The sequence below is a fragment of the Theobroma cacao genome, chromosome 5, assembly GCF_000208745.1.
Source record: "Theobroma cacao cultivar B97-61/B2 chromosome 5, Criollo_cocoa_genome_V2, whole genome shotgun sequence".
NCBI lineage: Eukaryota > Viridiplantae > Streptophyta > Magnoliopsida > Malvales > Malvaceae > Theobroma > Theobroma cacao.
Genome location: NC_030854.1, coordinates 36,842,590 through 36,865,317, shown reverse-complemented (window position 1 = coordinate 36,865,317; position 22,728 = coordinate 36,842,590). Strand labels below are relative to the sequence as shown.

General features: G+C 32.6%; 4 protein-coding genes across 4 annotated transcripts; 3 read left to right on the top strand and 1 right to left on the bottom strand.

Annotated features, from left to right (window-relative positions):
• Positions 1,116–4,405, top strand: LOC18600197. The gene is made up of 4 exons (XM_007030515.2): positions 1,116–1,489; positions 1,756–1,950; positions 3,252–3,433; positions 3,795–4,405. The coding sequence occupies exons 1-4, from the start codon at positions 1,192–1,194 to the stop codon at positions 4,107–4,109; spliced, it is 990 nt and encodes a 329-aa protein (XP_007030577.2). The 5' UTR covers positions 1,116–1,191; the 3' UTR covers positions 4,110–4,405.
• Positions 5,695–9,135, bottom strand: LOC18600196 (GDP-mannose 3,5-epimerase 2). The gene is made up of 7 exons (XM_018122066.1): positions 8,986–9,135; positions 7,659–8,069; positions 7,466–7,559; positions 7,237–7,366; positions 7,034–7,166; positions 6,340–6,547; positions 5,695–6,119 (listed from the first exon to the last, which is right to left on the bottom strand). Exons 1-7 carry the CDS (start codon positions 9,132–9,134, stop codon positions 5,964–5,966), a joined length of 1,281 nt encoding a protein of 426 aa, XP_017977555.1. The 5' UTR covers position 9,135; the 3' UTR covers positions 5,695–5,963.
• Positions 12,642–15,037, top strand: LOC18600195 (V-type proton ATPase subunit F). The gene is made up of 5 exons (XM_018120598.1): positions 12,642–12,739; positions 13,034–13,098; positions 13,182–13,263; positions 14,088–14,170; positions 14,587–15,037. The coding sequence occupies exons 2-5, from the start codon at positions 13,036–13,038 to the stop codon at positions 14,749–14,751; spliced, it is 393 nt and encodes a 130-aa protein (XP_017976087.1). The 5' UTR covers positions 12,642–12,739; positions 13,034–13,035; the 3' UTR covers positions 14,752–15,037.
• On the top strand, positions 18,513–22,529 carry LOC18600194 (light-inducible protein CPRF2). Its single transcript, XM_007030512.2, has 6 exons — positions 18,513–18,912; positions 20,423–20,519; positions 20,652–20,841; positions 21,058–21,133; positions 21,529–21,654; positions 21,916–22,529. Exons 1-6 carry the CDS (start codon positions 18,559–18,561, stop codon positions 22,312–22,314), a joined length of 1,242 nt encoding a protein of 413 aa, XP_007030574.2. The 5' UTR covers positions 18,513–18,558; the 3' UTR covers positions 22,315–22,529.

Genomic DNA, 22,728 nt, shown 5'->3' with positions numbered 1-22,728 from the left:
TGGGCCCAAATGACATTGAAACCCTCATGAGAAAAACCAATGCCCGAAACCGCGTAAGCCCACTTGACTTTGGTGTCTTCAACAATGCCCATTTCCCACGTTCATGTCCCCTTACCTCTTTTGCCCTTGTTTCCTTTGTTAAATTACAACAAATTAAAGGTATAAGATTCAACCTTTATCTTGTAGAACAAATAAAATTAACCCAAAAAATGGAAAAATATATATATTCTACAAAGAAGACTTTAGTTAAGACTAGATCAAACATATGTTAAATACTAAGTTGTGTACAAAAATCACTTCATTTGCCATGAATGGTACAACAACGTATATATATTTTTCGAGTCTTAAATGAATTAATTGATAAACTTGTTACATATAACTTTTTTTGTCTGTAAAAATTATTGTTAGTTTGTAATTAAATTGTTGACGGATAAATATTGAAATTTATTATAACTGTTTTGCTCTTATACTTATTAATAAAAAATCATATGCTTTAAAAAAAATTAATTGATTTTGATTGATGAAACAAAAGAACTTGTAAATTTTGACTTGCATATGACAAGGTCACATTAAGGAACCATTTGTTACATACAAGCCACCAAGCACATGATATCTTATATGGGAAGGAATCATTAACTTTAGTAATAAAGGAAATGGGAAAAAAATTTAAAAAATTGTGAAAGCAAGTTGTTGGAGTTGCTCAAAAAATAAGCAATTCTTATGATTCCATTTCCCTTTAACTCTCTATTGAACTAATTGATCTTTCGTTCTTCTTTATTTCTACATCTAATTTAATATATAAAGATGTCAATGGATTTTTTATAATCAGATACTTTATATTATTTGAACCGATTAGGTAAAATTAAAGTATCTTATAATTAGTTTCAGGTAATAAAATTATTACTCGTCACAAGTTTAAGTAAGACTTGACGGTGGACTTAGGGTTTAAGAAATTATGGAAATAATAATATTTATTAAGATTTCAAAAAATAAAATAAAATCTTGATATTTCAAAAAAAACAGGGGCATTTGTGATATTTTATCAAAATATAAGTCCCAAACCAAAATCCAAGCTCAAACTATAAAACCGAACAAAGAAACGTACGAAACAAAACCAAGATAGTCTACAAACAGTACATCTCTCAGCTTTGTCTGAAACTGAAATTATCTCTTCTCTCTCTCTCTCTTACAATGTCTGAAGGAGGTTTAACGGTGCTTGATGGAACCCATCTACGATCACTCAATCTCTCTTTGCCCGAACTTAACGGCAGCGTAACGGGAGCTCAACTCCTCGAAATCGCTGACTCCAAAGCCTCCAGCTCTCTCTTTGGCCTCTCATTGCCTCAAAAAGTCAAAGCCTCCGCTCTTTCTCGTGTCACCGCCGGCGCCGGCGATGATGATGTTACTTTCCGGAAAAAGGAGCTCGCCGGAGAAAAAGCGTCTAAGGTTCTGTCTGACTACATCTCTGCCATTGCTGATGGTTTGAAAGGTAAGGGAGGACTAACTCAGCTTGATTGCTTGATGATTAAGATTATCAAGAAAAGTTAAACTTTTTGGCAATTTTAATTTTTGGGGTGATTTTATGATCTGGGTTATTTTGACTTTATGTAATTGTTTCTTTTTCTTGACTTTTTTTTATCAAAAAGCTAAACTTTATGGCATAGTTTAATTGTATGGTGATTTCCCGATCTGGGTTTTTTCTTTTCTGGCCTTGAGTTTATTTTAATTATTGATTTTTTTTTATATATGGTTTAGATGATCCCCTAGTGGTGTCAATATTGGATGGGAATACTTTGAAGCTGCTTTTGGAGGATGAAGATGATTATGCTATGCTAGCAGAGAATCTGTTTACTGATTTGGATATAGAAGATAAAGGAAAGATTCGCAAGAGTGAGATAAGGAAAGCACTTGTTCAGATGGGAGTTGAAATGGGGATTCCTCCTTTTGCAGGTTACTCCCTCCATTTCCCCATCTTTTGCTGTGTAGAGTCAATGTACAGTATTGTCTGTTGAACTTTGATCGCATGTGATCGAATTGAATGCAATTGGTTAAAGTCAGTTATGGATCAAACATCTAATACCTTAACCAATAAAATATTTTTCTGTAAAGTGATAGATTAAGAGAATAAGTTCTTTCATCTCTTCCTTGAGTCCACTTGTGCCGGTCTCTTGTCATTTGAAAGGGCATGTTTGACACCATAATTTGAACACGAGAATAGCATGCTATGTGAGAAATGGAATTCTTGCACAATGTGAAATGTTCATGTAGCATAAACTCACACATCCTACTCATGGATTTTACTTGGTTTGAGCATGCGATTTTGTCTCCAGCATCATCATTATGACTAAAGTTAGAACACGAAAGCTTCTCGTTTCCCTTCTCTCTCATTGCTTTGGGAGTTGTTATTCTCCCGAAATTAGGCAAAAAATTTTCAAAATACTGCACGTCCCTGCTGCATGGCTGACTCTCGTAGCATTGGAACCTGATTTTTGTGTTTACCATTAAAGAAAGAAGGAAACATCAAGAGAATAAACATATTGGGAGGTAAACAGAAGTATTGGAATATTAATTCATGACTGGAGAAGTATCTGACCTAAGTGCCCAGAAATACTTCATTCAATAATCATAAGTTTTGGCTAGATTCAGTCATTTCCTATATGATGGTGAAGTTTCTCTTTTTTCCGTTTTTATTAGAGTTTTAAATCAAGATCACAGTCTACTGTCCACACAGGTCACATTGGTGTCAAAATACCATAATCAATGGTCTATGGAAACTCTCTCAATGATTGTTGCATGGATGCATTGTAATATTTCCATTACTTTTGCAGTGTTGATTATTCTCAGTGAAACACTAAATAACCATCATCCTAACTGGCATGAATGATGAATGATTGCATATTGGTATGTAAATCGGTGGCAAGCATGCATCCATTCAAGAGCTGCCGAATGAATCAGTGATACCTATTAGCACACTAGAGTCGGTTTTAGTCACTTAGCTTGTTCCCTGGAAAAAGAGTGCTAGTTATTTTTTTGTGTATTTTGGTGTTTCCATGCTGAAAACAAGTAGTATAATTCATGGAGATTTTGGAGAAAAAAGTTAACATGTCTTAAATCCAGAAGCAAGAGTAGGATTCAGATCAGCAACAGAGTTACACACTTTAACCCCTACTACTTACCATGGACTTGTTAATATCTGATATTTGTGCTCATTTCCAACAAAAATTGATAAAGGTTAACTATTGTTTGAACAGAATTTCCTCTGCTAAATGACATCTTAAAAAAGCATGGAGCTGAGGGGCAACAAGAATTGGGCCAAGCACAATTTGCTGAATTACTTCAGCCAATTCTGCAGGAAACAGCAGATGCATTGACTGAGAAACATATTGTTGTCATCCAGAACATCAAGGTTGTCAATGGTTCTGACCTAAGAAAGGTAGATCATGAACTTAATCTTTTTTTCTTTTCTTGTTTTCCCTCATATGAAGAGCATTCACTTTTTGAATTTTATGTGTAATTACTAACTTTTTTTATCATTTCCATTTCAAACAAAAAAGCAATAGGAAAAAAAAAAGGTTTTCTATGAGTATCCATGGTGACAAAACTCCTTTCTTAAAAGACTAGGAGATCAGTTGAAAAACTTGGATATAATTTTGGAAATCTTATAATGTGAATAATTAAGTTTTTGCTTACCTGATTCCATGTAGTTGGGGAATCATTACTTCATGGTTGTTGGGAATTATCAAGTTTTCAGACAAAAGGGTAAATTCTGATGGCTTTCAGTTTAAATATTGCAGCTCTTGGCAGATGAGAAGCAATTCAATGATGTCATACAGAGGGTTTTGCAGGAAAAGAAGAGTGGAAAAGATGAGCTAGGGAAGACAGAGCTAATCAGGAGTTTCCTTGAGAAACATGGAAAAGATTTGGGCTTGCCACCAGTAGAATCCAATGAAGCTGCAACTCTTCTCTATGATGCAGTATTTTCTGAAGTTGAAAGTGAGGAGAGTCCTGCACAAGTGGAGGATGAATTTCGGGAATATGTGAAAGACGTCCTCAAGAAGTTTGCAGAGCAGCTTGAAGCCAATCCCATCTATTGTGACCTTGACAATTAAGGGAATGGCTGCACTTTGAATCCATTTCTTTGATTGGCAGATCATGCTTGTAGTTATCCGGCATTTGCTTCTCTCCACAGGGGTGATTATGTTAATATTTATCTACCTATTAGACATTGTATACATGGTAATTGGGTCTTTGTCGCGTCTTTGATTCACACTGTGCTTTGATGACGCCCCCCACTGCCCAAATTTCCTCACTTCTGAACCACATTACAGCAAATATAAAATGACCTTATGGCCATGCATGCTGGCTATTGTCATTGTTTTGATTTCTAGATACTTGTGCTTTGTTATGCCTATTTATGTAAGTAACAGAACACCCTGGCTTGGCATATCCATTGTTCCAAGAAAAAAATTATTGAAGATGAAATTCTATGGAGCAGAATTCTACATTGAAAATTGTTTTCCAGTAGTCTACTCTGGGTAGAGTACCGGTATGCTTTAACCAGACATACCCGTTATGATACCAAGTGATGCAGGGGGTGTAGGTCAAGTACAAAGATGCTGGCAATCAGATAATCCTCAGATCTATTTAGTTTTCATTTCAAGACAAGACGGTCAGTTAGCTGATTAACAGTGTTCCTTCGGATACAGATCAGCCATTACCTCATCATACCAGGGGGTAAAAAAATAAGAAACTTGTACAAAATGAACTGCCGTTGTACTGCAGCTGATAAGTGGTGGAGAGTTGCTATGACAGCGAAGGAATAGAAAGGACTGGGGTGATTTACTCAACTACTTATCAAAGCTGAAAGCACCTTTTTTCAGAAGAATCACACCATGCCGGTTTGATGTTTTTGCCCCCACAAATGCTGGGGTCAACTATCAAGCCAATTGCTGAGTATTCTGTCATTTTCTGCCTTTTCAGACTGCATTGGGAGCCGCTATGCTACCACGTAGACAAGATTGGCCTCCCTTATTTTTCCCCGTGAACCTTTAGCCCCTTCAATTTAGCCACGTATGGTATTATCTCTGCAATTTTTTGAACCACGGAATCTGACGACTTAAGTACTATCAGCTCTCACCATCTTGGAATTAAGACAACATTAAAATTAAATCATGACAATGAATTTCAGGCCCAGATGTGACCTTAAAAAAGGGTCCAAAAAGTGACTAAAAATACTTTCCTGGATGCCTATTGACGATTAGCAAACTCAAGCTGTCAAAACAAGTTTGGCCTGGAGGGAAGGAAGTTATTTGAGATCAAATGGCAGTTAAGAACACATAAGGAAGCATTATGGAGCCTTGGAATATTATGAGGGAATATCCCTCAAGTGAATGTGATATGTTTTGGTCTACTTCAAAATGTGGAGGATGAAGATCAGTGTTAATATATTCTAGAAATCATAATCCATAGAAAGAAACATTTAAGGGACCACCAGTGAAGCAGATGGGCTAAAATCCATCAGTTTTCAATACAACCCTGTTTGTTCCCCCTGGGTTGCATAGAGCCACATGCACTGCTGGTAAATAACTAATGAATTCATATAACCATGAAAAATAGCTTCATACTCATAGCAAGTTCATATATGTCAATGAAGCACACAGTTTGTAAGCACCATATGACTGAGAAACATAGTCATTATGAATCAATGCTTAAACCCAGAAACGAATTTTATTATTTAAAGGCTATCAAGCCAAGCATACCATCTTACAACAGCAGGCTACCACGGAAAGCTCCTTTGAATACAGTGGGGGCATATAAGCTTCCCCTTAGACGATGACCATAGTACACCAACTAAATACCAAAAATAAATAGTCAACCTGACACTGGTTGACGCATTCCTATTCATTGCCATTAGCATAGCTATACCATAATAAAACTTGGCTTTAAAGCAACTATACGCTACTTCATTCTTTGCCGTCTGCAGCACGAAGTGAGCCCAACTGAACTGGTGCTTGAGTTCCCACCACCTTAGATGACCCATAAATAGTCAGGTCAATGCCTTGAGACTTCTCTTTCTCAATTTGTTCCTTGATCCAGAAGTATGTAATCCTCAGGCCATCCTACAAAACAATAAATTTAGATACTCCATAAGTGAAAGAGGCACTTGATAGAAAACTAGGCAATGACCAGTGAAAGGGATGACTTTGAACTTTTCTACTTTTCTGTACACATTCCATTGATTATCTTTACCGGCAAAGCAACCACACTGTATGCCAAACTTAAAGGTCAGGGGGAATCTTTAAAATACGAAAATCAAGTGAGATATCATAATTCAGTTACCTTCAACCTCATCGTAGGAGCCCACCCAAGTTTTTCTTTGATCAATGTATTGTCTGAATTACGACCACGGACACCCTCTGGACCAGGGATATGATGAATTGGAAGCTTTTTATCCTCAAAGCTAAGAACAATCTCAGCCATCTCATTCATGCTAACCATCTCATCGCTTCCAATGTTCACAGGCTCACGGAAATCAGACATCGTCAATCTGAAAACATTAATGTATTAAAAGGTTGATCACTAACATTCAATCCCAACTTTCCAAAGGGATGGCTAAAAACACACTTACAAATGAGATAGCATACATTGGTTCAGAAGGCAGAAAACATCTTTCCTAACAATTTTCTATTGTACTTGATATAATAAGAAATACGCCCATTTTTTGATATCCTACCTCCAATTAATTGCTAAAAAGAGGAAACCACCTTTCTAGTAAATGCATTTAAACACTGCAATGGTGCATAGCAGGCAAATGTATGCAAATGTCTAAGGCTCAAGGTTTATGGCGGTATTTAAGTTGCTTACTCGACCAACATAGCAAACTGCAAAAACAAAATTACTTATACCTTATTGAATTCCTGTCTCATATATATTATAAGCCAAATCCATGCGGATCAACATTAATTAAAACCAAAAACTTTGGTTTTTCCTTCTAGTTTGTTGCCTAAAATATGAGTTTCAGAGGGAGGATTACCTAAGTACACCTTCTACACATTCATCAATGAAGGTGAAAGATCGGGTCTGAAGACCATCTCCCCACATCTCAAACTTGTCGGTGGATGTAATAGCTTTTCTGCAAAAGGCAGCTGGAGCCTTCTCCCTTCCACCTGTAAGACAGATATTGGTATGTTTCAAAAGCAACAAAACACATAAGCACCCAGCAAAGAAAGAGTTTACCTTTCCATGTTCCAAAAGGGCCATAAATGTTGTGGAACCGTCCAATGCGACATTCAATTCCAAAGTCTTTAGTGTAGTGCTTGCACAACTCCTCTGTCGCAAGCTTCTCCAAGCCATAAGCATCTTGAGGCTAAAAGCCAAGTAAAAATATAAAAATCAGTAATTATATCACATTCATTAATCAAGAATAAGAGTACTGGATGGTAGTTAATGACTAAAGGTAACAAACCTCAGCAGGCCAGGCATCGGATTCTTTCAAGCTCACATTAGTCTCCAACTGCTTAAATTCAGGGTAGATACAAGCACTGGAGGCATAGAAAAACCTATCCAAACCAAGATGTCAAGTGTTGAACCAACTTTAAACTTGAAAGTGAATATGCAACCAATAAAAGGCAAACATACAGAGCAACAATCCAACAAACCTCTTAACTCCGTTGATCCTAGCAGCCTCAAGCATGTTGAAACTGATCATTGTGTTGTTGTACATAATGACAGAGTGATTGGACTGAATAAAACCCATCCCACCCATATCGGCAGCAAGGTTGAAAACATGATCCACTCCATTGGTAACTTTCAAGCAATTGTCCATGACCCGAAGATCCGCGAGATGGAATTCATGACAAAACATATCTTCAGTCATGTGCTCATTCTTCTTCCAGTCAGAAGCAATGATGTAATGGCCTTCACTCTTCAGACGTCGAGCAATGTGGGATGCAATGAACCCACCTGCCCCAGTAATTGAAATTCGGAGTTTCTCAGATGGCCAGTAAGGCTCCCTCTCCAGGGCCTCATAGGTGTAAGCACCATAGTTGGTCCCATCAGCACTTCCCATTCTGCGTATGCTCAATTATGAACATCCATTAGGCACAATTAAATTTTGAAGAAGCAAAAGCAGGAGGCAAATGAAAAACCAAATTAATGCTACATACCATCATGCAATGACCCTTTTAGTACGACAAAACAAAGATCAAAAAGAAAATAAAATGTTCAGATGCAATCTTAAAAGAGTAGAAAATCTCTACTTTAAGCAAAAAAATTCAAGAAGAAAAAACATACAACAGCAACTCACATCCCAGTATATAAAGGAAATCATAAAATAAGTAACACCCAAAAAGTACAAGGACCAAAAATTAATAGAAGTGATATAGTTTAAGAATATAAAATTTCAAGCTTTTGTATTTCTATGCATTCCTTTAGCTAGTAAAGCCAAAATGCACGAAGAATTTTATATTATCAGCCACATAATTTACAAAATCTTAAAAAAAAAAAGTCCCAATTCAGAAAAAACGTGCTGAAAACAAATCACAGCAATCTTCCAAAGTTCTTTTTAAAAAAGAAAAACACATCTTGACAAGCAAATCTTTCCTTCTTTTTGGGACTTAACAAGCAAATCTTAAAGCAATAAAAGTTACTGCTAAAATCAGCTAATTTGCTCAAAAGTTTCAAATTTTGCGTAGAAGGAAAATAAACAAACGCAATATCTCAAAAGAATATGAACCCAAAAACTTGTTAAATATAAAAGTACCATAAAAAAAATCCTCATCCTTAAAGCATGAGAACAGAGAATCCAAAAATGTGAGGCAGAGGGTCAATAAACATGCGATTAAAAACAAACCCAGAAAAAGTTAAGCCACAAATAAAGAATGGAAGCATTGAGAAACCAAAGAAGATCGAGGAAAAAAATCCTCAGAAACAGAGCAACGAAACAGGGGAAGGGGAAACCAAGGAAAACCCAGCACATATTTTTACCTGAAACGAGTTAAAAGTTGGGAACTTTTGAAGAGAAGAGATAAATGCAAGGAGCGAGAAAGGGAGGAAACTTGAGATAGGAGACGAATGGGTATGGATTGTGAAGCCTGTAACGCTCTCCTTTCTATAAATAGAGAGAGAGCCACCATGGACCCGGGGGCAGAGTTCTTAAAAAACCAATTCTTTTATTACATATTATTACTCTATAGTTTTCTTTTTAATTATTTTATTTTTTCAATATTTTTTAGAAAGACTTGGAGAGAGAAAAAATGATTAAGTGAGAGAATGTCTTTTCCTTTTTTTTATTTGTTATTTTTTTCTTTTTTATTTGGATTTAATTCTTTAAAAAAAACTACTATGAAAAATAAAACTTTTACTAGTTTTGTTAAATAAAAAGTAAAAAATTTCGAGTTTAAATATTAATATGAGTGGACTTTGTTAAATTTTATATTAACTTTTTAATTATATCATTTTACAAGTTTTGCCATTGTTTTATACTATACATATTATAGAAATTCAAGTAAAAAGGTTTATTTCATAATTGAAACAATTTAATATATTGTTGATTGAGTAAAAAAAAATTAGGTTTTCTGAAATTAATAATAAATTCTCAAATCACACAAAATCTTTTTTTTTCATTCTATGATAATGATGTGTTTGTACGTGAATATTTATTGTTTATATATATATTTTATAATAATTACATATATTGTTTTCTAAAACATCAAATTCAAAAAATAAATAATTGAAATTTTATAATATTAATTATAAATTATTCTATACAATTAAAATTATTTAATATTATTAAAATTAAGACAATATCTTTTAATAAATATCACTCTATACAATTAAAATTCTTATTTACAAATTGAATAAATCTTATCAATGTTTAAAATGAAAAAAAATTAAAATGACAATTTAAAAATATAGTGGACAATTAATTATATATGTGTATATATATATATATAAAGATAGGAAAAATAAAATTTACTTTCTTCTTTTCTTTTTCCCATTGAGAAACTTTCTTTTTGTGGCAAGAATAACTTTGTTTATCATCTAGTGTAAATATTAAAAAATAAAAAAGGGGAAGTTTTATGATATTTTCCAACATTTTAAACCCAACAATAATATAAAAAAATAATTATCCAAACAATTAATTTCTATTTTTGGCCCTATTGTTAGTTTGCATCAATATTTTCCTTAGATTGCGAAATTTGGACTCATTAATCCTTTTGAAATTGTGGGCAAGGGGTGGCCGCTACCTCAGTGGGTCATTCGCTCATGAGGGAAAATTCCTAGAAAGAGGCTTGGAGGTGAAGGCTTTGTTTGGTTTCGGGACCCAGCGAAATTACTTGGAAAGTGCTTTTCTCTTTGTGAATTTTGGTTTGTTTCACCACAATTGCCCACCAAAGACGTAGTCATTAACAGTAAACCAAACACTGCTCTAAACCAAATAAACACAATAGGGTGGACAATTCCAAATATATTTTTTTATGAAACTTTTTTTCTCGTACCAAAATGCATTAAATTTCGAACAATACAGTAGACTATGGATTATAACTTTCTTCTAACTTTGTTTGTTTCGATTTTTAAGGTTCAGATTTAAGATTCCCGTTCGGGTATACATCTTATGAGATAAAGTCTAGCTCTGATTTTTTGTTGCCTTGGATACCACAGTGTAAGATTATCACATGAGTGCATGTCTGTACTATAATCAAGTACTATTTTTTATGGACACACATGGATCCAATATCTTGATGAAAATGTGGCCACAAATTGGAAATATTGTTGAAGAATGAGACTTCTCAATCGAAGGAAAGGCCCACCCTCTCATAGTGAAAATGCAATTACTTGAATGGAAGTGATGATAGATGCCAAAAACAAAAATTAGGTCTAAATAATCCTTTTTTTTTTCTCTAATGCAATAACCCTTTTATGAATAATTATTGTTCAACAAATTTTCCAAATGGGGAGTTATGTTCCTCCATCAATATTCTTTTTCTTTAATTATTTTTTTTAACATAAATACCTTATCCACTTCCACATGATTCATAGTTAAAACGTGGGTTATCGCTTCACCTTTTTTATGGTTTGCAAGTCAATATTTTGGCACAAATTTTCAAACACAATGATTGAGACAGAAGACATTAGCCTAATAAAAGATAATATAATAATTGAAATTTTTATTTAAAAATTTAAATAAACTTTATTTTTTTATTAAATTTAATCAAGTTTTTTTTTTTATTTTAAGTCAAATATGTCATTATAACTATAGAATTTTTTTTTTATAATTAGAAGAAGAGGAATTTGAATTTTACTCTTTAAGTAGAGGGATTATACACTAACTAATAGATCAAATACTCAAGTATTCATTATAATTAACGATTGATTGATTGTTATTAGTACAAATAACACTAGTCATTTTATAGTTTATCACAATTATTATAATATCATGTCATATTAAAATATCATATCATTATTATTATGATACAATAACCTATTAATGAAAAGCGATATTTTCAGTAATAATAATTAATTAATTATTAATTTAAAAAACTTATTTGTCTTAAAATAAAAATATAATAACTTAAAATACTATAAAAAATAAAAATTTATTTAATTTTTTTAATAATTTAAAAAAAAATTAGATATTATGTCGTAATAGTTATACCTACACGCCTACATTTTTATGTTGTATGAATTCAATCATTCTTACCCGACAAGAGAATATTGTATGAAAAACATGTTCCGTGTAAGGAAATATCACCACTTTTTTTTTTAGATTTATGACATGCAACTGTAATTTTTAACACAATAACTTATTTTTGGCTCACCAATTTCAGCCCCATTGAGAAATATTTTATCCATAGCAATTAGCAACCCAACACACAATGTGTAAAAGTAATCCAACTTATCATAAAACATGAGTACATATCGAGATTTGAATAGAATCAAGATTTACGATATGGAATAACTATCTTGTAGTACAACTATATGAAAGGGAAATTTTTTTTTGATGAATGAACTAATAGAAATTTTTGGTTGAAAAAATAGCAAATTAGATATTGATACAAAAATCTTGAAAAATAAAGATATAATGTTTTAAAAAATCTCTGAACTATTCTTAAATTTTAAATTAACTTTTATTGTTTATTACGTTCATTTAAGTCAAATAGATTTTTATAACTAATAATTAATTTAATTATTATTTTTATATCTACATGGCGTTGACGTGGAGGGTAAAAATGTTATTTGACCACACAATCATATTACAGTAACATATCATGTACCATTCATTATAACATTTAACATGTCATGACATTGTGACATAAAAAATGACAAATGTCGTTTTTACGGAGGATTATGAGTTAGTCAATTGTTAATAATAAATGTTTAGTTGATCCAAAATGAATATATAAAGACCTGTTGAAATGTAATAGAAGAAATATTTATTTTAAAATTTTCGAATAATTTAAAATTTGTTTAAATATTATACCAAAAAAAAAAATTTATGTAACAAAAATGAATTAGAGACCACTGAATTTAACCCAAAGAATGTTACCAAAGCCCCAAGAAAGCTCAGGCTTGGCCCATATATTTTGAGGCCCAATACCTTCCGGGTTTGGTTTTAGACTAAAATCCAAGAAAACCTTGGCTCCGTTCAAATATAATCATTGAAAAGTCAAAAAAGAAAAAGGAAAAATAATATAAGTTTCTCTCCGTCTTGCTCGTCGATCCGAAGCTCTGAGAAAAGGTTCGATCTTTATTTATTATTTTTTTAAATTTTTTAGTAATCGTTTTATGTTTATTAGATTTGTTTAGATAAATTTTAGTAGTAATTAAATCTGTTTGGACACTGAGAAAATCGAGCAGTAGGAAAAGATAAAACAAAAAAAGGACATAAATAAAATTCCTTTGGCCTTAGTCTAACAAAGATAGCTTACAGGATTCACCTCAGCCAAATTTTACTTTTCTTTTCCTTTAATTTTTGGAAATCTTTGCTTCAAAGATTGGTTTTTTAACTGTTAAATTATATATTTTTTTAAAGAAATGGCGGGAAGAGCACAGATTCCTACATGCAATTCAGCACTAATTGCAATGATTGCTGATGAGGTAAATGGAAATTAATTTAATTTTTTTTAATTTTTTAGTATAATTTTGATGTTTTGAGTTTATTTTATTTTGATGTGATGTAGGATACAGTGACTGGATTTTTGATGGCTGGAGTTGGAAATGTGGATTTAAGAAGAAAAACCAACTACCTAATTGTGGATTCGAGTATGATTTTCGGTTTATTTCTTTACAGCTTTCATCGAATTTTCAAGTATTTTTATGATTCCTTGCAATGCTTATGATTACTCTATAATTAGAGCACTCCAGTATTTGACTTGATTCAGTAGTAAGTGCATATATCTCTGTGCAAAAGATTGGATTCGAATCTCCCCTTTCCCAAATCAAATAATAATTGCCCTACTAGCTGATCAGAGCTAGGTAGGACTTAATTGTTACTGGACGGGAATTGTAGGTAGTTCAGTTCAGTGGCTGTTGAACCTCTGTTTCCATAGCTGTTGAACATTTGTAATTAGATATTAATCATAAAACAAGAGATATGCTCATAGATAGTATTTTAAATCAAATTGAATTTATTTCAGAGCTGTAATGTCGTTTTCTTCGAAGTTTCCATTATGTTAGGTGTAATTCACTTATGCTACTCTTTTCTCAACTTGCAAGGGATGGTTCTGAGCTTTATATGCATTTTTATATAATGAAACACCCATAGCCATAAGGCTGCTCTTGAGATGCAGATAAGTGCCAAATATTAGTTGTGGCCACAATTGTAACTGTTTTGGCTTATCAGTTTTCCAGATTGTGAGAAATTCTTAGTAGCTGTTTAGGGGTGTTCTGAAAAGTATGGCTTCAAAAGTAAGAATTTTAGATAGCGGATGGTACCATGGTACTTTGTAAGGGAATGAAACTAGTGTTCATCCTACTGCTTTTCAATATAACTAGCTCATTTCATATTTCTGTTCAAAACTTTCACTATATATCTTCTGTCTGCCTTTTTTTTGTTTGCTAATAGTAGTTTTCATGTTTCTGCTCAGAAACAACAGTGAAGGCAGTCGAAGATGCATTCAAGGAGTTCACCACAAAGGATGACATTGCTATTATTTTGATCAGTCAATATGTAAGTTATTCCTCATAAGTATGTTGTCTAATAATATGAAAGCGGGTTATGCTCACTTCTGTTGACCATGATGAGGAAATGATTCACAAACCATTTGCTACTATCACTTAATGACTGGTTATGGAGTAATCACAGCGTAAAATCCCTGTTGCATAATCACATTATTCTAATTCCCTTGTCATGTTTCTTAGAATCATTAACAGGCATAGCCAGCCACTCTGGTAAGTCAGGCAATTTGAGTTGCCTGGTTAGCCATAGTCAAATGAAAATTGGGAAGGGAACTTTGACAGTAGCTTGTTAAGCAGAGAGTTGTCTTATGTCCTAGTAGTATATCATACTAGCATGTATTGCAATCTCTGGGTTTACTTCAAAGCTCTTATCATTTCTGAGAACTAACTCTTCTTCTGCTCTATCAGGTCGCAAACATGATACGGTTTTTAGTTGATAGCTATAATAAGCCAGTTCCAGCAATTCTCGAAATCCCTTCAAAGGATCATCCTTACGATCCTGCTCATGATTCTGTTCTTTCACGTGTGAAGTATCTCTTCTCGGCCGAATCCGTTGCATCTGGAAGGCGTTGACCATGTCCTACCGGTATGCTTATCAAATTCCAATTATGGTATAGGACCATAGTTGATTTAGCTGCAAAAGTCTCTGCAAAATCATACACCATCATAAATGATATCATCGATGTACTTCCCTGTGATTGATTTTTCAGCCTCTTGTGCATCGAATAACCTCTTCATTTCTTGTGTATGTTGTATTTATTGAGTACCAGAATCTGTGATCAAGGTTACAAGAACAGCATGAATAAATTTGCCTGTAGAAGGCAAAGAAGCTGATTATTTTCATCATATTCCCTTTGAAGACCCCTCTTGGTGCTAGTTGTGGGCTTCTGGCCTATGCTGTGTTTGGTTTGTTAATTCCATGAACTCTATAAGACTTGAACAAGCAGTAAACATGAAGGACTTCCTTGCTTTGTACCTTTACCCCTTGAGGTGAGATAAGCATGATAAGCTCATATCAAGTTGGACACAACTCAATCACGAACAACCAAAATGATTAATAATTGTTTAACCGATAAGCACAAAGCACAATCATGGTTTTCTGCTTAATTATGAAGAACTTTTTTATTCCTTTTCTGTAATATATTTTTAATATTTTTTTTTCTTCATAAGGTGATTGCCAAAGAGAATTTTACAACCTAATTAGTTGAATTTTAATAATTTTTCTTATCATGATTGTTTCATTTCGAGAGTAATACCGTAAAGAAAAATTAAACGACACACGTGATGATAAGTGAAACTTAAATTTTTTTTTACGAATATTTAAATTATTTCTATGGTAAATTATCGATATATACATTCGTAATTTGGAAATTAGTGTGTGATAAATGGTAATATGGTTTTGTTGGTAATAATAAATTAGTTTAGATAAATCATTGAAATAAAAAAGTGAATAGTAATTATAATTTGGACCAACCAAGACTTTAAACAAAACCGTCCCTTGCAAAAGGAAAAAGGCTTTACCCTTTCAAACTTGGTGGGGAAACCTTGCAATTAAAGCTTTACTGTCAACATTCATTCCCACTTTTATTTTTTTCTTCTCTTGTTTTGTCATTAATGGAAAACACCCACACCCACTAAAATGCCTTTGTAGGCCCCAACATGTTTGTTTAGTACCCCAAATAACTGTGTTAAAAAAGGGTATTAATCATGACAAAGGCATGTAAACAAACACAACTTAGATATTGCCTTTAAAAAAAAGAAAAAGAAAAGTAAACTCTACCTAATTCCTAATGATTTTAGCTTTTCTTACATAATATTCTGTGATTTTTTTTCTCAATTAATGTCCTGAGAATACTTTTTTTATATATAAATTAACATCTTCTGCATAACTTGTGTTCTGATAGGAAATTGGATTGTTAATTTTCTTTGGTAAAATTATCAAAATATTCTCAATTTGAAATTAATCTATTTGTTCATATTTATGAGTATTTTTTTTGTAATTCTATCAAGCAAACTTAATAATTTAATCCTCGTGAAAAATAAAAGTTAAGGTGTTAATTGGAAAAAAAAATATTTGTAAGGTGCACTGTAACAAGTGTAGGTAGAGTTTACCTAAAAAATAAAATATTTTTATTTTTATTTTGTTATTTATAAATAAAAGAATGATTTTTAATTAAAAGCAAAAAGTTGTATTTAGATGGACTTTGAGGCTGTAGGGCTTGGGGTGGATACCATGGGGCCCACCAAATTGTGGGGGCCCATTGAAACAGTTATCCAGAAAAGAGCCGCCTCATCTCAAGGGGGATTTTGGACCTGTCGTCCCTTCCTATCCAATGGGAGTTCTATACTTTCTTCTAAAGATTCTTCTATGTGCTTCTAATGACCACGTATGTTTCTATAATTAAATAATAATAATAATAAAAAAAAACCAAAAACCCCCATTTTTCTTTTTAAAATAAATGTATAAAAATATTGATTTAATCAATTAATTCATTTGTCTCGATATAGAATGAATTAGATTCGGTATTGTTCAGAATATACAAGAAGTAATGAAACAATGTATTTCTGATTATTTGTTTTTGAATTTCTTTAATCATAAAAAAGAAAAAAATAATATATTTTTTATTATTCAATTGACTAAAAATGGTTGAACCAATTTCATTTTTTTTTAAAAAAAAGGGAATTCAACCAAATGTCTTTGTTGTTTGGTGGCTACTAGCTAAGCTTTAAAGGTATTTTTAAAATAGGGTAACAATTTTGGTGGATAATAATAAGAACACCTTAGACCATAAAATACTTTTATTTCCAAATTTAGGGTTTATTTAATTGCCATTGACTTTTTTTCCCAAATTTCAATTGCCAATCATGCAAAAAGATTTTCTGTCTTTCTCCAACAACTAGCAATTACAATAACTCAATAACTGCTTTCTATTTATTTTTTTTGCTTTCAATAATTCATAAATTTTACGAAAACCCATTTTCTTTTTTATTTTTTATTGTCAACAAATATTTAATAGGTAAAAAAGAACAAAATATTTTATTTTACAGATCGATCTTAATTGTACATACCAATCTTTGATTGTACAAATTGATCCTCGATCATACATTCTTTACATCCATTTTATTAAATATGTTAACTTATGTATAACACATATAAATCTACTTATACAAAATTTTAATAAGTGAAATAATAATTCAAAAAAAGAAAAAACAACTTATCCAACTCATTGTTGTATCAAGAAATAGGGGTGAGTAAAATCAAATTAAATAAATTACCTATTCAAATTAAATGCGATTTTGGTAAAACAGTTTGGTTTAATTGATTTATTAGATCAATTGGTCCAAAATGTTAGGTTCAATTAATTTTTTGATTAGTTATCGATTTTAAAATTTTATACCAATCCTCCCAAAAAAAACTNNTTATAAATCTGTATTAATATAAAATTACAAGTTATATATTTTAAATAATATAATTTATATGTTAATATTATAATATATGATAGTAAATATTCTATATTAATATGTTGTAATTATTACAACTTAGAAATATTTCGTAATATAAAAATGTTATAAATATATATATATATATAATTTATAAATAAGTATTACTATAACTCGTAATAAATTTTATTTATTTGATTACATTTTATAACTTTATTAATTGTTATTTTAGTTTTTATAACATGTTATTTATAATTAGTTATTATTTATATAAATTTTGATATAAAATATTATAACATATAAGTTATGCTATTCATTTTATATATACAATAACGTAATATTATATATATATAATTTATATATAAATATTACTATAAATTATAATAGACTTTATTTATATAATTACACTTAATAATTTTTATTAATAATTTTTTTAATTTTTATAATTAATTATTATTTATACAAATTTTGATATAAAAATTAAAATATTATAACATATAAATTATGTTATTAATTCTATATATATAATAAAGTAAAATAATATATATACATATTATAATTTCTAAAAAGAAAATAGTAAAATTTTAATTTATTAATTCAAAATCAAATTAATCAAATCAATTTGATATTTTTTTATATTTAACTAATTTTAATCAATTTTATAAAAATATTTAATCTATATATTTTTTTAAGTACAACGAGTCAATCCACCTAATTCACCCATCTCCTCACGCCTACCGCGACAATCTTAAAGACAAGGGCACCGAAATTTACTCTCCTTATCCATTTGGAAAATGGGAATGGCCCCACATTTCAATATTCCAAATTAAAAAAAAATAAAAAATTGAGAAAAATTCTAAATCCCAATCCTTTTGACACACATCTGAATCAGCACATAATAAAAACAAACCACCCTAAACGACCCAACCAAGCACAAGAATGGATAGAGTCTTCTCTGTCGAAGAAATCTCCGACCACTTCTGGTCCTCATCCTCCGCCGTCTCGGCCGCTGATGACGATAAGAAACCTGGCTCTAAAATGAACCGTAGTGCTTCGGAGTGGGCTTTTCAGCAGTTTCTTAGAGAAGAAGCTGACAGGAAAGGTGAAGATAAAAAAGAAGAAGAGGAGGAGGCTAAGGAAGAGCTGAAGAAGAAGGAGAATGGGGTAATGACTTCGTCTAATGGGGGTTTAGAGAACAAAGATAAAAATAATATTCCGGTGGATTCAGAGGAATACCAGGCTTTTCTTAAAACCAAGCTTAACTTGGCTTGTGCTGCTGTAGCCATGTCAAGGGTAATTCTTTTCTTTTCTTTTTTGGTTTTTTTTGTGTGTTTGGATGATGAGGAGGTGAGGGCAATAAAGTAGGAAAACTTTTGATCTCTATTGTTTATTTTCTTTATAAAAAAATGAAAATTTTTCTGGTTTATGTTTGTTTATTAAGAAAAGTTAAAGGGAAAAGAAAAGGGAAGTGAGGGAAGTATGGATTTTTGACTTGTTTGAAGTGACATTTTGGTTTCTGCTTTCTGGGTAATGAAAAAGCTAGCTTCTTTTATCTAGATAGGTTCTAAATACTAGAGCTTCGGTTTTTTGGGCCAGTGTTGGTTTGTTCTAATTTTCTGGGAAAATCAAGGTTTTCTGGTAAGGTGTTGTTTTGCTTTTTGGGTAATGGAAAGGTTACCATGGATTTTCTTTTTTGGTCATAGAAAAGGTTCCAACATGATTTACTCATTAGTTTAGTTATGTTGATGATTTGTCTCGTTGACCTCTTGGTACCAGTAAATCATGAAAAGCTAATTTTTAGTATTGTATCAATAGTTTATTTTCCTAATTTATGATTGGTGGTGGGTATTTTTGCTCCCTTGGCTTTGGAGTTTGTGAATAAATATGGTTGAGATGATTTTTAAATGATTTTTAAATGATTTTAGCGTGTAAGAAAAGTGTCTTTTTCCTTAGAAGAGTTAAAATCCTGATAGGACAAAGAAAGAGCTGGAGATCAGTTGGGCATGGGCTGTACATAGCAATTTTTTTGATGATTTAACCAAAAACCAAAAGCAAGGAACCAAAATGCCTAGGAAGGATTGTGCTTGAGTTGACCAATGACCATGCCTCATAAAAAATAGGAAAACAATTGAGTAAAAGTCGATTAAAACTAAGTTCCACTGTCTGAAGCTTGTTGAACAGAAAGTAAGGAATAGAAAGGGCTATTTTTAGCATGAAAGATCTTCTAAGGGGCTTTTTGATGGAAATTTGTTTCAGAAAGGACAACCTAGCAAATAGAAAATCCTAGATCTTATTAGTGGCTTCTACACTCTCGCTGTTCTCATTGGATGATTGGCTTTTAGGAACATCTGAATAAAATATATGCATTGAATCATAGATGGAAAACAAAAAGCAAACACTGATCAGCAACTGACTTTTAGATAACTCTCTCATCCTTCAGGATACTGTGTAAGTATGAAATTGTACTAGGTTGTAAACCAATTCATGAACTTCTTTTTGTATCTTTCAAGTTTTTCTTTGATGCATCAAAAGCAGATATATGCATGACATGATTCTTTGTTTCATGTTGTCCAGAAAACATTTTGGTTTCAGGTGTCATTTTTTTCCCCAACTAAAAGTCAATTAAGCTCACAATATTTTGTTTTTCATCTTTTATGCCTATGTTCTTAGTGTAAAATGTAGGATCTATCTTCATATTGCTTTGTCTTAGTTAAAAGGTTATGTGAAGCCCTTTCCCTCTTATTCTCTTAATTTTTGTAAACTGTGGACTCATTATGTTATTTAATATATGCATGTCAAACAGGCATCTTTTATAAAATCCCAAGACTCTGCTGCTAGAGCCGACAGTGGATCACAAGCTTCCAATTCTCCACAATTGGGATCCAAAGCTACTTCTAAAGGTTTAAAATCATCACTGAAGTTTCTTATTGTGCAGCTGTTCTTTCTGCTTCCCTTAACAGTGTTCATGGTGGTAGTGTGCATTTGAGTATAATGAGTAATGCAATTTTAAGTTTGTTCTACTGGATATATAGGAGCTGGCAATAAGGATGGTAATGCACCGGTTGAAATTCCTTCTTTGCCAAATGGACAGAAGAAATCTGTAGCTCAGGTGAGGCCAAGCACGAGTGGATCATCAAGAGAACTGTCAGAAGAGGATGAAGTTGAAGGGGAAAATGAAACAATGGAGAACATGGATCCTGCTGATGCAAAACGTGTAAGGAGGTAACCATTGCTTCTTTTGCATTGCTGATATACTGGGTCATGTATGTTTTAAATTGGTATGGTGAATACTGTGGTAGCTTCAAATCAAATATTCAAAATATTCCATTTAACTTCTTGAAAATGTTTGTCCTCATCATTAATTTGGCATATTCATGCTTCAGATACTTACTTTGTTTAGTTCTATTCCCACCAATTGTTCTATATGGTGGTTTTCAGGATGCTTTCCAATAGAGAGTCAGCTAGGCGCTCTAGAAGAAGAAAGCAGGCCCATTTGACAGAACTTGAGACACAGGTGTGGTGCTTTTCCCAATACATTTTAATTGTTTTCCAAATTTTATGGTTTCTCTTACAGATAGAAACATTCTAAGAGCCTTAACTCTTCAAATTCAAACTCATAATTATAAAATGATGCCAGGATCTCAACCTTTAAATATAGTATGCAGATTATATTACAAAGCAATGGACTCTGTAGTCAACACAAAGGCTTTAATCCATAGCCTAAGAGGAGAAACACTTTTAATTCAAATGGATATGACTAGATCTCATTCACTTATACCTAGAACAATTCAATGGCATGAAGTATAACTTCTAAATAGATGGAAAATAGAAGATGCTACAGAACCTGTAGTTGTCCAAAATACAGAAATAAGTTCAGTTATAGATGTCCTAATCCATTATTTAATGTAGGTTGGTCAACTAAGAGTTGAAAATGCAAGCTTAATGAAGCGTCTCGCTGACATTAGCCAAAAGTACAATGAAGCAGCTGTGGACAACAGAGTTTTAAAAGCTGATGTTGAAACATTGAGAGCAAAGGTAGGTGACTCATTGATATATTTGGTCTTAAAGTTGAGTGTCTTGGTGGATGGGAACTTTTCAGAGACCACCGATGCCTGCTTAGACCTTGCGAGGCTCACACCCAGTCAAAATTTTGGCTTAAAAGCTGAGAGTTATCATCGGTTGATACAATGAGCCTGCAGTTTCTTTTTTCAAGCAAAATTTTTGTAGCTCTCTGTATACCAGATGTAGTTGAAACCTGTACTTAATACTATGCCCATTGGTGAATTGTTTTTCCAGGTAAAAATGGCTGAGGAGACAGTCAAAAGAATCACTGGTTTGAACCCACTGTTACATGGCTCGCCTGAGATATCAACAATGGCCATGTCATCATTTGATGGTAGTCCCTCTGATACATCAACTGATGCTGCTGTTCCTGTGCAAGACGGCCCAAAGCATCCCTTATATCGGGCTGCTGCAAACAATCCTATATCCGCTCATGACCTGAGAGTCAGCAATGCATTGGCAGACATTTCTTCAGTTGAAAACATACAACCAAATTCTGGAGGATCAACAGTACCGGGAAACAAAATTGGTCGGACAGCGTCTCTGCAGCGAGTGGCTAGTTTGGAGCATCTGCAAAAGCGGATCCGTGGGGGCGTAAGCCCCTGTGGGCCTAAGTCCAATAGGGAGCAGTAGTAACAAACAACACAAGCATAGTGTAAGAGAGTTTTACTGAAGAATGTCTTGGAATGACCAACCTGCAGTATATTTCTGGTTTAACATGTGGCAAACAATGTTATTCTTTATGTTAATCATGTAGTAGTGCAACTGCTAGATTTAACCTTTCAATTAATTATGTGATGTCTGTTAAGAATGGCTAATCAATACAGTCGTCGATTTTTCCATTGCCATTTCCATATCGGCATCTCTCAAGGGATACCAGAAAAACCTATATGGTAAAATTGGGTCGGCTGTTCTGTCAGGTATGAAACCCGAGCCCAGCCAGGGAAAACAAGTTGTCTACAACAAAAAGATTAAGGACCTTGGTCTGCTATGGGCAGGCAGGTGGCCCTTTGAAGGACTGTTAATATAAATCAGTTTATGCGAATA